Source organism: Channa argus, chromosome 22 (genome assembly GCF_033026475.1).
Source record: "Channa argus isolate prfri chromosome 22, Channa argus male v1.0, whole genome shotgun sequence".
NCBI lineage: Eukaryota > Metazoa > Chordata > Actinopteri > Anabantiformes > Channidae > Channa > Channa argus.
The window spans coordinates 5,697,488-5,709,479 of record NC_090218.1 but is presented as its reverse complement, the minus strand read 5'-3'; the positions used below and the strand labels follow the sequence as shown (position 1 = coordinate 5,709,479).

Below are 11,992 nucleotides of genomic sequence, written 5' to 3'. Positions count from 1 at the left end.
TGTTACATACTCTAAACAAAGCCATTTATTGTTATCTTCTAACATCACTTGTCTTTGCAGTATTTGTATGCATGGTATTACTATCAAAAATGCTCAGTTTCAATTACATATTTTACAGTAGAGCAACACTTCAGGTTTTACAGACTGTACAGTGCTAAAATTAATGACAAGAGGTCAAAGTATAGAGCAACTACTTATATACAATGCAGTAAGAATGTAAATATGTATTTCCACCAAAAATCTTGCTGGGGCAAAACTGAAAGTTGAAGGCTGTTGAACTCATGTCAGAACAGGTATTAGTCATACAGTCAAAACATCATGGCATCCAGACCGTCTTCCATGAACTTCTTGTAGATGGCCATGAACTTGGCAGTGAAGGCCTCCAGGTGGTAGATAGCTTTGCTTCCCAGCTGCAGCCTGTGCTCGTAGTAAGCTGCCATGTGGGCCACCTCTGTCTTCAGTTGGCCATCACAGTTACTCAACAACTCCCTCACCAGTCCCTATTAGAGGATCGAATGATAAAAATGAATACTCAGTACTTAAAAATTTACCGCAAACACTTTGATGGTAAACGGTACCTTCATGATAATGTCAGGAGGGATGCAGTGAGTCAGCAGCTCGTACAGCCTGGCCCGAACCTCCAACAACCTGAAACAAATACATTCAGCATTAGCAATATCACAAGTTTAATCCACATTCTGTCTCTAACAGAACCAACAAAACCCTGCCTCTGTACCTCTGAGGGCTCTGCTGGCTGACGATAGCATTAGCTGTTTCTCTAAGATACACCTCCCAGTCTGTCTCTGGAACATCTTGGTCCACTGAGAATGGATACCTGAGAAAGATTAACACAAGCTACATAAGCAGACATGTTTTATTTACATTGTAGACCGGTAAAGTTGCAGAGGAATAACAATTGTGATGACATACTGCTGCACTCTGCAAGCCTCGCACATCAAAAGGGCTTTGCGGAGGTTGCGACCAGACTTCTCACTGATTTGTTTTGCCAGTTCAGGTGGAAGGAGCAAACCCTCCTTTTTACATACAGATGTCAGAACATTACAGACCTGGAAAACAGGAAAAACACATGGAAAGTAAGGAGGAAATGCTTAATTGTATGTACTATGTTTTCAGATCTTAGCTAATTACAATATGAACCTCATCATCATCATTACCTCTTCTGTGCTCGGCAGAGGAACTCTGATAGCCAGACAACGACTGCGAATTGGCTCAATGACTTTGGACGTTGATGTAGAGCAGAGAATAAGACGGCAGGTGACCATGTACTTTTCCATTGTACGGCGCAATGCATGCTGGGCATCCTTCGTGAGTCTATCTACCTCTGTTAGCAACACCACTGAACACACAAGTGTACTAGTTATTGTAAATAATATTATGATCCCAAAGAACCTGAAAGTGGTGTCAGCAGGGACAAGAGGGACATTTGCTCTAAAACATATTCTCCAGTTAAATGCACAAAGAGTTATGAGTGTTTTACCTTTGAAATCTCTCTGGGTGCTGGACTGGATCTGCTGAGACTGGGCCACAGTTTTAATCAGCTCTTGAATCACCACACAGTCCTGGTTTCCTGCATCACTGCACGACAAACAACAGAAGTACTTGACTCTCATAAAATCCACTTCTCTGAACAATGCAGTAGTTTTTTGTTATAGGTTATCCACAAAGACCTGTTGATAAATTCTAAATCTGCAAACTAGATCTGCCAGATGTATTATAAAGTAGCGGAAAATGGAAATACTCAAGTATGAGTAAATGCAATTTAAATTTCTAAAGATACCTCGCGTTGACTTCCAAGTGGTAGTTGCTGGCAATTGTGTTGATCTCAATTTTCTTTTTTGAAGGAGCCTGTTGTCAAAGACCAATGCAACAATCATATAACTATAAGGAAACTGAACTGCAACCCATCAAGACTATGAGCAGAGATTATACTTTTGTGTGAGTGGTGTAAGGGTTTAGTGACATAGTCTCATTGTTTCCTCTCTCACCACAATGGTCTGGTGCTCTATGCGAAGTTTCTCCACCCCAGCTCCATACAGTTCTCTCAGCAGACACATGATGCGGGTCTTCTTCCCTGCGCCAGATGGCCCATACACCAACAAGTGTGGGAAGTCGCCACATTGCACCTAAAACGAACATTTACAAAAGGTGTAGGCCGAAATATGGGCATTTTATGAGACATTCAAAGGACAAAAGTATTCCTTGTGCCAATTTAAAGTTCTTCGTGTTGATTTTTTAAAAGCTAATTCTCAAAAATACATCTTAGGTGTCATGACTTGCACAGGTGGGAAATAAGGAAGTACTGTACTTGAGTAGAGTTTTGAGGTGCTTTACTGGGATATTTCCAATGTATGTCTTTTAATCCATTACAATTCAGAAGAAATACTGTCCTTCTCCCACACTATATTTGAGAGAATAGAAATTCTCTCAAATATAAATGTAGTGTTGCCCAAATGTTTTTTTTTTTTTTTTTAAAGGTTTTTGAAGTAGTTTTCACCAGGAATCCGTGCTTGGAGATGACACATCGGATTACTTTAAATGGATGTCGCGGTGCTTCAGCGGATTATCTAGTGACCAGGTTTATTAGAATTCCTTTATAAACACAGCTAGCTAGAAACCCGATGTTGCCCCCAAAAACGAGCAATAAATGTCCCTTCGTTAACGTTAACGTGAAACAACTTTTTGTTTACCGTTGTGATGCTAACAGTAGCATTAAAAAACGGTGAACGTGCATTGCGTTATTTCTTTTCTCACCAGGTTTTTCAGCTGAGTCGCTTGTTCTTTGTGATAGTCCAGTTTCCCGAGAGAACTCGGTCGATATTTATCCACCCATAAGCTCATCGTGTTTGAAATGTAATTTGTGGTACTCTCCTTGTTGAGCAGCACAGTCTTGCCGCTACTATTCTCCCGCGAAGTATCACAAACCGCGCTACTTCCTCCCGAGCTACGGAGAGACGAAGGGCTCAAAATTGCTGCAAGCGCCTTATTTTAATTTTATTTTTTTTTACCGTGAAATCCAGAAACTGCTTACCAGACCTTTAGCATCAAATGGCGACACCCCACTCAACTACACTGTTTTCACATAAACACTAACATTATTCGTCCATCCAATCTATCCATTGTAAATAGAAAAGAGACAGGTGGCAGGTGGACAGATAAAAGTAAATGCACATGTAAAAACCGTTTTTGTCTATAAAATGAAGTAAACAGTAACAAAAACCAGTCACCTAGTTTTTAGCGACATCATCTGATTTGCTGTTTTTTCAACCAACAGTTCAAAACCCTAAAAAGTTTTGTTTACTTTGATTGCACCGCTTCTCCAAAATACTCTATTACACAGTGCAGTAAATTGATTTATATGTTAGGTTACTTATAGGTTTGAATGTAAGTGAGTGGTTGTCTCTCTGTGTATGTCTCTCTGTGTTGGCCCTGTGATAGACTGGTGTACCCAACTTCTCGACCCTATGACACCTTGGATAGGCTCCGATGACCGTGAAGTAAATGTATGTTCAAAGAAACGATACAGACCTGTGTGTGCACGGCCCAGGTAATGGTTTGGCTCACTAGGTGCCCAGCTGCCTCTATTTTCTCTGTGGCCCACTAGGAAGTTAATCTGGCTGCAAATGGAATTGGAGGAATATCATCTTTTACTTACTGAGGCAGATTTGTAGGTGTTTATACTAAAGACAGTAGAGCTTCAAGAAACAGTCTGACCACAAGTAATGCATTACATGTGATCCCATCCAACAAAACTATAAGCTGACAATGTCACCAAACTGTCATGCCTTAATTTAATCAGAAGGTGTGAGCTGGTACAGGTAAACATGTTCATTTTTGTAATTTAGCCTCATTAAACACCATTTTGGACCACGCAAAATAAGAGAAAAGTTAAAAACAGTACACACAATCCATTCAGGCTGACAGAAGCAACTTGATTCTTTGGTTATTATTTTTATTTTTATTTGCTCATCAAGCAGTGATTTCTCTTCTTTTCTTTAACCTGCTCTCTTCAAATGGACCCAGGTACTGTAACTATATCTCTGTGTCAGAGGAATGCTATGTATGGATGAGCATGTCTCAGCAGGTTAGCGTTGCTTGTATTAAAATGCATGCTTGAGTTAAAGTAAAATTCATCCATCATCACAGCTGCATAGGACAGTGCCACATTTGAAATGAGTGGAGGTGGCGAGTAAAGTTTATAAAGTTTCTCAACATACAAACTTGATTCATAGGTATTAGTTTGACTCATGAGTGACTGTTTTAATTAATCACCTGCCTGAAAGGTCCATCGGTGCTGTTGATGTTTTATAAGGGCATTTCCTGGGCAAAGAAATCCTTATGGGCGATTTTACCCAAAATACATTGAAATCTTTAAAGATATTTGATTTGTGGTTGGTTAGTGTGAAACTGTCCAAAGTGAAGAAGGAACATTCCTTAAGATAAATGGTGAATTATTGGGATTTCATGTTAAATGTAATGTTGTTATATACTGCAAACATACTGTTACTGCAGCTTCTTTGTATTTGGGGGAATTACAGCCAGTGTCTTTATTCCTCAGTAAATCCCTCTGAAGCTTTCTGAATATTCAGCTGGCACTCAGAGTAAAAATACATCTATTGTGTTCGTGGGCTTAGAGACATTTGAGAAAGAGATTCACGTTGGAATGCTGCACTTTTAAACTCTTATTACACCTTCACCTTGACCATGTCTTTCCAAGACCTTGAGGGTCAAACGTGCCTCAACAGGCAGATGTTCAAATAGCAGGCCTTTAGTCCTGACCCCTCCAAAACACAAAATTTGCTGGCAGATGTGAGAAATTCCACAGCTTTGTAAACACCTGAAGTGTTTTCTTGTTCATTTAAGCTCACAGGCAAAGAGATGTTGAGAGGATAAGAACATCTTTGAAGCATTACCTCATGTGTTGTCGAGCAATGTGCTCCTGCTGCTAAAAATCCTTCGCCTCGAGTCATCATATACTGCAATAGGTGAAAAGAAGGAAGAGGGAGGGGAGAAAGGCGTGTCACAGACCCCAAACCTTCAAATCAGCCTATTTGTTTGAGAATAATTACCTGCAGCTGTTTAATCAGTTTAAATATTTCACTGACAGAACTTTATTTGCTCGGAGTGCTCAATCTATCTTTTGTTTTAAGCTGCACATGCTTGACTTCGTGTAAATAAATAAATAAACAAATAAATGCATAACAGTCGCACTTCCTGCAACAACATGCACAAAACCTGCAAACAAACACCTGCCTGGGGAACTGCCTGTTTTCTTGCTGAGGTAGTAGTAGGAGGGAAAGAATTCCTCAGCCCTTACTTTTTCTCTCCTCCCCTCAAAGCATTTCATATCTCCTTGGATATCCACTCACTTTTTCTGTAGCAACTGTGTCACGCAGCATCTATGAAAATTGTGTCACTTTATGGTTCTTCAGACTGCTGCGTTGGATTTGCTCTTGGACGACAACATCTGTACAAAAACATCTGGTATGTTGAAATTTGACGTGTTTTTTACACTTTGTTGAATATTTTTGCCAAGAAAATAGTAAAAGTTACAAATGGCGCTTTATTTCAGCTGGTGGTTATTTATTAACATTATTTGAAAAGGATTACACGCTGTATAAAAATACGTTTACATAGAAGGTGGCCTGAATAAAAAGCGTGCTATGAAACGCTTGTAGAACAAGCTTAGTGACTTTTATATATACGTGCTATTAATGCATAGTTTTCAGGATTTTAACCCAACTGAAGACCTGCCAATGTGTGCTCAAAAGCATATCAGGCTAAGAAAGGGTGTGTTGACTGCAGTTAAATATATCCCAAATGAAAAAACAATGTGTTAGAGGAAAATGCATTTGTCAAAAAGAAAAACATATTAGAGTTGCTGTGTGTTAGTAGTGTTGACTTTGGCTTCAGCCAAAGTGGTTTTTGTTATTGTAATTCCTTTGGTTTTGCAGCATAAAAATTATGACAAATATTTTTACACTGGGTAAATAATATCATATTTTGGATAGCATTTTTACAGTTGACCTGCTCAACCTGACCTTACATGTTTTGCTGATTCTTTTTAACAAGTAGAGTTTAAATTCTGCAGTAAACCTTTAAACAGGAGTCCATGCCTTTATTCCCAAGGGTCATTTATTTTTATAAAAACAAATATGATTGATTGGTCACAAGTGAATGGACAGATAAACATGTCTAAGCAGCAATTCCATCTTTATTTAGCATTATTATTTCTGTAAGCAAAGTCAGATGTTATTCCACACATATATCCTTTAAAAGAAACAAGTGACGTTGGGCAAAAAATATAACTTTTATCAGTACATGACTTTTTATATATTCTGTTGTTCTCCTCTCTCCAGCTCAGGTATCAAAGGAATTTTCCAGGGCATTCAAATGTCGGCCAAAGACTAAAATATCATTCACTCATAACTAATTTTAGCAGCTTCACATGAACTGTCAAGTCACCAGGCTCTGTGTGAATGAGCCAACTTTGTGCTCGCCAGAAGAAAACTTGCAGATGAAGCCTGGTTCTCTAGTAATGCACGAGGGTCCAGTAGCTGCACTGGCTATTCGTAAGAAGCCTAACAGGCACACTCACCCCCAGGCTGTAGCTGTCCATCTGGGTGACCTGCATGGTCAAGTTCCTCTCCCAACTCAAAGCGCCAACAGCCGACTAAGAGCCATGTCTGAACCTGTTGCTCTGCTTAATTGTGCTCCAGCTCCCGCGGCCAGTCATGCCCAAAAATGGAAGGAGCTGCAGATGGACAAGATTGAGCCACGTTGTGGAGACTCATTACTGCAACAACAAGAAGAGACCCCCACAGAGACATCCTGTCCTTATGAGTTGCTCTCTGCCTCCTCACCAGCCCTAGATAAGAGTAGTTGTAACCATCTGCCAGCATGTGTGAATGCAGCAGAGGACTGCTCCTTGGATCTGCTCAGGATAGTAAAGCACAAGCCGAGCGCCATTGTGTTCAGAGATTATGACTGTAGCACTGATGACCAGGTGAACTTTGCCCCTGGGAGCTCTGATGGAGGTGAGTCCCCCTTATCCACCACTGAAGAGGGGGAGGGTGACAGCTATGAGGATGATGATTTTCCTGAGACATTACAATATAAGGAATTCCTGGTCAGTCGTCACCGTAGAAACTTGAGCAGGAACAGGAAGTGCTTGAGGAAGAGACAGGATGCCCAGCCTAATAACACTGTATGTGGCTGTCAAAGCCCCACCAACAAAGGCAAACCTGAGTTCACAGGTAGCCAGGAGGAAAAGGACACAGCAAAGAACAATGGACAACAGGTAAGAAAAACAAGACAGGAGTGGAGCGATAACACAGATATAGATATTCACTGCAGGATTGCCAGAGAAACCAGTTCAAAAGCTGTATGCTGGGGTTGCAGTGGATGGCAGACACAGGCCTTTTTCATAGCAGACATTATCTATTTTCATGCAAAATATATATTTTTACATATGTCATTAGCTGTGCTTTTCCTATAATGTGACCCTACTGACACCGCTAGAGGGCAGCACTGCCCAATAATTTCATATTTGTAGGTATTTTAAATGTCAATGGATTTGAAACTGGATGATGTAGTTTATGATATTCGTGCTCCGTATGTCTTTTGTACATTGCGTTGTAGTCAGATAGTTGTGTGCTGACCCAGCCCTGTGCCTGCAGGGTAGAAGAAGATCTCTTTTGATTTGTGTTAAAGGGTTTGATCAAAAAACCTGACCATGTTCTCACACCAGTCAGAGCAGCCCCTCAGTGGCTGGCATGATCCCATAATGGTCCTGTGGCACACTGCACACTGTTCTCCCATCTAGGCCCGAAATGAGAGGACTTGTCCTCCCCGGATGCCTTTTGTGGTGTCGTTTTCAGAGTTTGACCAAGTCGTTTTAAAGTCACTTATTTACAGGCTAAGACCAACACGCTGCTGAATATCTGTTAAGTCAAAGAGGCTCTTTTGTGGTTCCACATTCTTGGAATTTCTTAGCTCAGGCTATTTCATCACAGTCCTCAATGTGAGTAACAGTGCTGCCAAATGAAATCATTTGAAGAATTTAGAGAAAAGAAGCATTTATGTATTTGAAGTGAAATGACTTTGCCTGTAACACTGGAGTCTGATTTCAAGATCTTTGGATTTGGGCATAAGGCACTTGGGAACTACTGTCTCAGAATGGGGATTTTTGTTGTTATTTGAGTCTTTTTATGGATATTAATGGCTTGTGCCTGTTGAACTTTTTCATCTTTTTCATATGTGACAGAAAATACCGCTACCCGCCTATGATTATTGTCACATGCTTCTCTAGATTTAGAGGATGGCCAGAATTAATTTTAAACTTAAGCAAACGTATTCAGATGTGGTTCAATGGGCAAATAATATGCTTACCTCTCAAATGGCAATAGCTTGTTGAATACTACTTTAGGCTTGCTAATTTGGGGTTAACAATGATAACGTGACTGGACTTCAGTGGTGATAACAACAAGAAGTTAAAATTTCCGTGCGTCATGCTCAGCATTAAGAAGGAAAAACCCTGCAGTGGGATTCTACTGTGGTTTTACACATTTTCTCTCATCTATGACACAACTTGCCAATGTAATTATTTCTTCAGAGCAGAGAGCACCAATAGACCAAGAACAGACATCTATAGCAATTCACCCCGAGATGTGGGTGTTTCAGCCAAGTCCTAGACAGTTTATGAAATGTAATGAAATGGACTTGTAGCAAAGGTTCAGTGATGCATTAAGAGATCTGGGCTCTTTGGACTGAAGCTTATTAACATTTCATGAACTTTGAGAGCTCCTCTTTGATGAAAAGTGATTGTGTGCAAATGTGTGTCTACACATATGCAATGGAGTGGATAGCATTTATATGTCACGTATTGTGTGTGTGTGTGTGTGTGTGTGTGTGTGTGTGTGTGTGTGTGTGTGTGTGTGTGCTCTTTATGTATGCAGTCAGACATGCCACTGAAAAGCCTCCACTCCCTGTGTTCTCCCTTCGCCCCAGCTCTGTCCCCCATAGTGAGTTAAAAATAGCACCCTGGTGCACATAGAAAGCCTTCTGTGTTCCTGTGTGTAGGAATCTAGAGATGTGGGGGCTATAACACGCAGGAAATGGCTTTACTGCCAAGCTGTTACTGCAGATATTTTTTAAACTGGTCAACACGATGAGTTTGGGAATGGTAGTGGACAGATGTGTGCGATTTGTGTGTGTTTGCATGTATGTGTATGAGTGAGGGGGCTGTTTTTGGACTTCAGCCTCCTCAAAGGGGCTCTATGTGCTGCTATCAACCTCTGGGACTCTGGGATTGGCAGTGGAGCTCAGAAACAAAGCAGTTTGTTCATTTCCTGGAAGGCCAGTGAACAAGTGTCTCAGTCAGAGTCTGTGACCAATGGGCTGAGCAGAAAGGAGAGGGTTTGGGTACATGCATAACTTTGGACATGTACATATACAACAAATTTACATAACACACACTGGAAATGTTTCTGTTTTTAAATGTAGCAAAGGCAACTTATTCTTCATCAGAAACTATCTTTATCCATTTTTATACCTTCTCTTGTGTTCCTCCTCACTTTACAATAATCTTATTGTGAAGGTGTCACCCCTTCCATAGTAGAGGGTACACTGTGTACCCCTCATGAGGCTGAAAAAGCACAATGTTCATCTACAAGGTGCCTGGAGGCAATGAAGGGTGGAGGAGGCGGACAAGGAAGAGGGGTGTGTGTGGAGTTGGGTTTAAAACCAGGCCTCTGTGCAAGCTTCACCTTAGAGTCATACTTACCTGCCTCTGCGTCTTTTGTCTCACATGTTTAGGCTGCTGTGTGTGACTCCATGACTCTGCAGATGAACAAGCTGGATCAGCTCAATGAAGGGAACCAGGAAGTCCACCCAGATGTAGGCAGTGCTGACCAGGAGCAAGACATGGTAAGTCAAGCACAGTTTAAACATGTTATATTGTACTGTCAAGATACCTGCATTAAAAGGAGTCAAAACTATAAAGAAAAGTGGCAAAAATAAATGAAGGTAAAAAAGCTAAAGGAAGAATAAATAGACAAATACTAAAGGTGGAGTTGAATGTCTTTCATATACTTGTACACGTAGTGCAAATACGCAGAAGAAGTTAGACAAGCTGAAACAGTTCTGCTTGGCGAAGGTAAAATTTCACAGATTTATGCAGGATGCTGTTTTATGCAGACGCCCTATGTAAGGTCCTTACAGGTCTGTGTAATTTACTGGAAAAGAAGATTAAACTGACAATGTTTTTAAATACAAAAGTGATTAATCGTGCTTAAATTATCTTATCTTCTGAAATAACTTCAGTTTCAGCTTCTTCAGAAGCTGTTTTAAATGTCTGGCATCAGAAAAAGAACAAATTTTGATTTTCCCAAATCTTTCCTTCCATCCAGGGAAGAACTGAGACTATGGCAAAAGAAGCTCAGAATACTTTACACCACTCATGGCCACACATACTCAAACAGAATTAAGGATATACCGCAAACCACACACATGTTGGACAGAAAGCCTACTCAGGAAAATAGATTGCCAGGTTTACAGTCTCTCCCCCTATGTAATACAGTTTAGATTAATTAAGAATAATAGTTTGGATGGTGTCCAATCCTGTTGTTTTTCCGCAACTAGAGCTTCTCATAAATCAGGTGGGTCTGGCATTCATTTGGAAACTGCATGAATCCCTCAGAAACCACATATCTAGTGCTGATCCTATTCTAGCTTACTGTTGTTTTAAAGGTGTATTTGAGGACATTTTTGGAAGAGGAACCCGTGGATGGGTCCTAATGCTGTGCTCTTGTGCTCCTCTCTCCAGCTGTCTGAACATGCTTACACAGTGTAAATCTTGTAACCTCAAATAGCTCTTAAACCAACAGCACAGAACTTGAGGAATTTATATAAAAAGGTCTGCGTTTAATCAAGCCATTCTTAATCAAACTGTCTGCCAAAATAAAACATAACATTGTTAGCTTTGTCTATCACAATTTCTTTCATGTACATTTTTTTGGATTAATACAAGTAAATCACACAATTAAAAATTCACAATTATGATAAGAAGATAATCAATGGAAATGTTCAGGTCAAGAGTGGAAGAGGAGCAGAGAAGCTATTTATCCCAAAAATGTCAAATGGAAAATAAAGAGTAAATGACCTCAGACCAGAACTGTAAATTGAGAGATATTTCAGATACTTCTGAAAGTTTTAGAAAGATTAGGGAGTCTTGAAGCTTTTTGGAGCTGCCTGAACTGCAGAGGGTGGCAGAGGAGTGTAGCCGTCCAGCGGGAGGTTGGGAGTCGGCTGACTTTGACTCTGCTAGCACCAGTTTGAGGAGCATATTATAGCTTTAAATATCAGCATTACAGTGTCAGTGACTTGTGTTACTGCAAGCTGGCTTACACAGCACCCTGAGAGCTCCTGAACTTGTTATTGGCCGGATTGTCGTGGTTGTGGCTCAGTTGATAGAGCGGGTGTCCACAAACCCTAGAGGTGGTGTTCAAATGTCCTTAGACAAGACGCTGAAAACCTCCACCTAGTGCCATCTTGTACTACATGTACTGTTCCACTACAGTTTCTCGTGGGGATCAATAAAGTTCTTGTGACCTTACACCATCTTCTCCTTATTCAGCTTATTCTTCTATTGCGTTCTTCTATTTCAGAAATGTTCTGTTTTGGCCATGCCAGTATTATTACTGCTGAGATGGCGATGTCGGTATGTTACTTTATCACATGGACATCATCACTCCCAGGTGATGAATCGTAACTATCTGATCCTAAGGGCAACTGGACGTCTGCTTGTGGTTCTCGGAGATGTTACGCCTCTCATCTGAAAGGCCTCACCTGTTCTGACCGACTGGCTCAGAGAGGCAGGCCTATAAACTCTGTGGAGTCATCACGTTGTTGACACTAGGTTGTTCTTCCACTCGGGTTTTTAGGTGTGTTGTTGGACTCACATGGGGTAAAGTGT

At 40.7% G+C, this 11,992-nt stretch overlaps 2 protein-coding genes across 3 annotated transcripts in view; one reads left to right on the top strand and one right to left on the bottom strand.

The window, feature by feature from the left end:
• Window positions 1–2,959, bottom strand: rfc3 (replication factor C (activator 1) 3). The gene is made up of 9 exons (XM_067491350.1): window positions 2,773–2,959; window positions 2,007–2,144; window positions 1,799–1,866; window positions 1,499–1,596; window positions 1,176–1,357; window positions 931–1,067; window positions 737–835; window positions 579–648; window positions 1–500 (listed from the first exon to the last, which is right to left on the bottom strand). Exons 1-9 carry the CDS (start codon window positions 2,857–2,859, stop codon window positions 309–311), a joined length of 1,071 nt encoding a protein of 356 aa, XP_067347451.1. The 5' UTR covers window positions 2,860–2,959; the 3' UTR covers window positions 1–308.
• Window positions 2,960–5,363: 2,404 nt separating this feature from the next.
• The window catches only part of stard13a (StAR related lipid transfer domain containing 13a), a 43,716-nt gene continuing 37,087 nt past the window's right edge, over window positions 5,364–11,992 (top strand). The window contains exons 1-3 of one of the 2 annotated variants that reach the window (XR_010912071.1): window positions 5,364–5,502; window positions 6,378–7,318; window positions 9,835–9,945. Coding sequence is in view for 1 of the 2 variants with exons in the window: in XM_067491340.1 (XP_067347441.1) it covers window positions 6,467–7,318; window positions 9,835–9,945 (963 nt within the window). In the remaining variant the exon portion in view is untranslated. The remainder of the gene's footprint in view (window positions 5,503–6,377; window positions 7,319–9,834; window positions 9,946–11,992) is intronic. The other variant, XM_067491340.1, reaches the window with a different exon arrangement.

Bases quoted from the DNA above. Each gene is read 5' to 3' on its own strand.
- rfc3 (XM_067491350.1), bottom strand. From the start codon at position 2,859: ATGAGCTTATGGGTGGATAAATATCGACCGAGTTCTCTCGGGAAACTG. The intron at 2,145-2,772 runs GTGAGAAAAGAA...TGTTCGTTTTAG, and splicing joins CGACTCAGCTGAAAAACCTG to GTGCAATGTGGCGACTTCCC. The intron at 1,867-2,006 runs GTGAGAGAGGAA...CTTTGACAACAG, and splicing joins TAGAGCACCAGACCATTGTG to GCTCCTTCAAAAAAGAAAAT.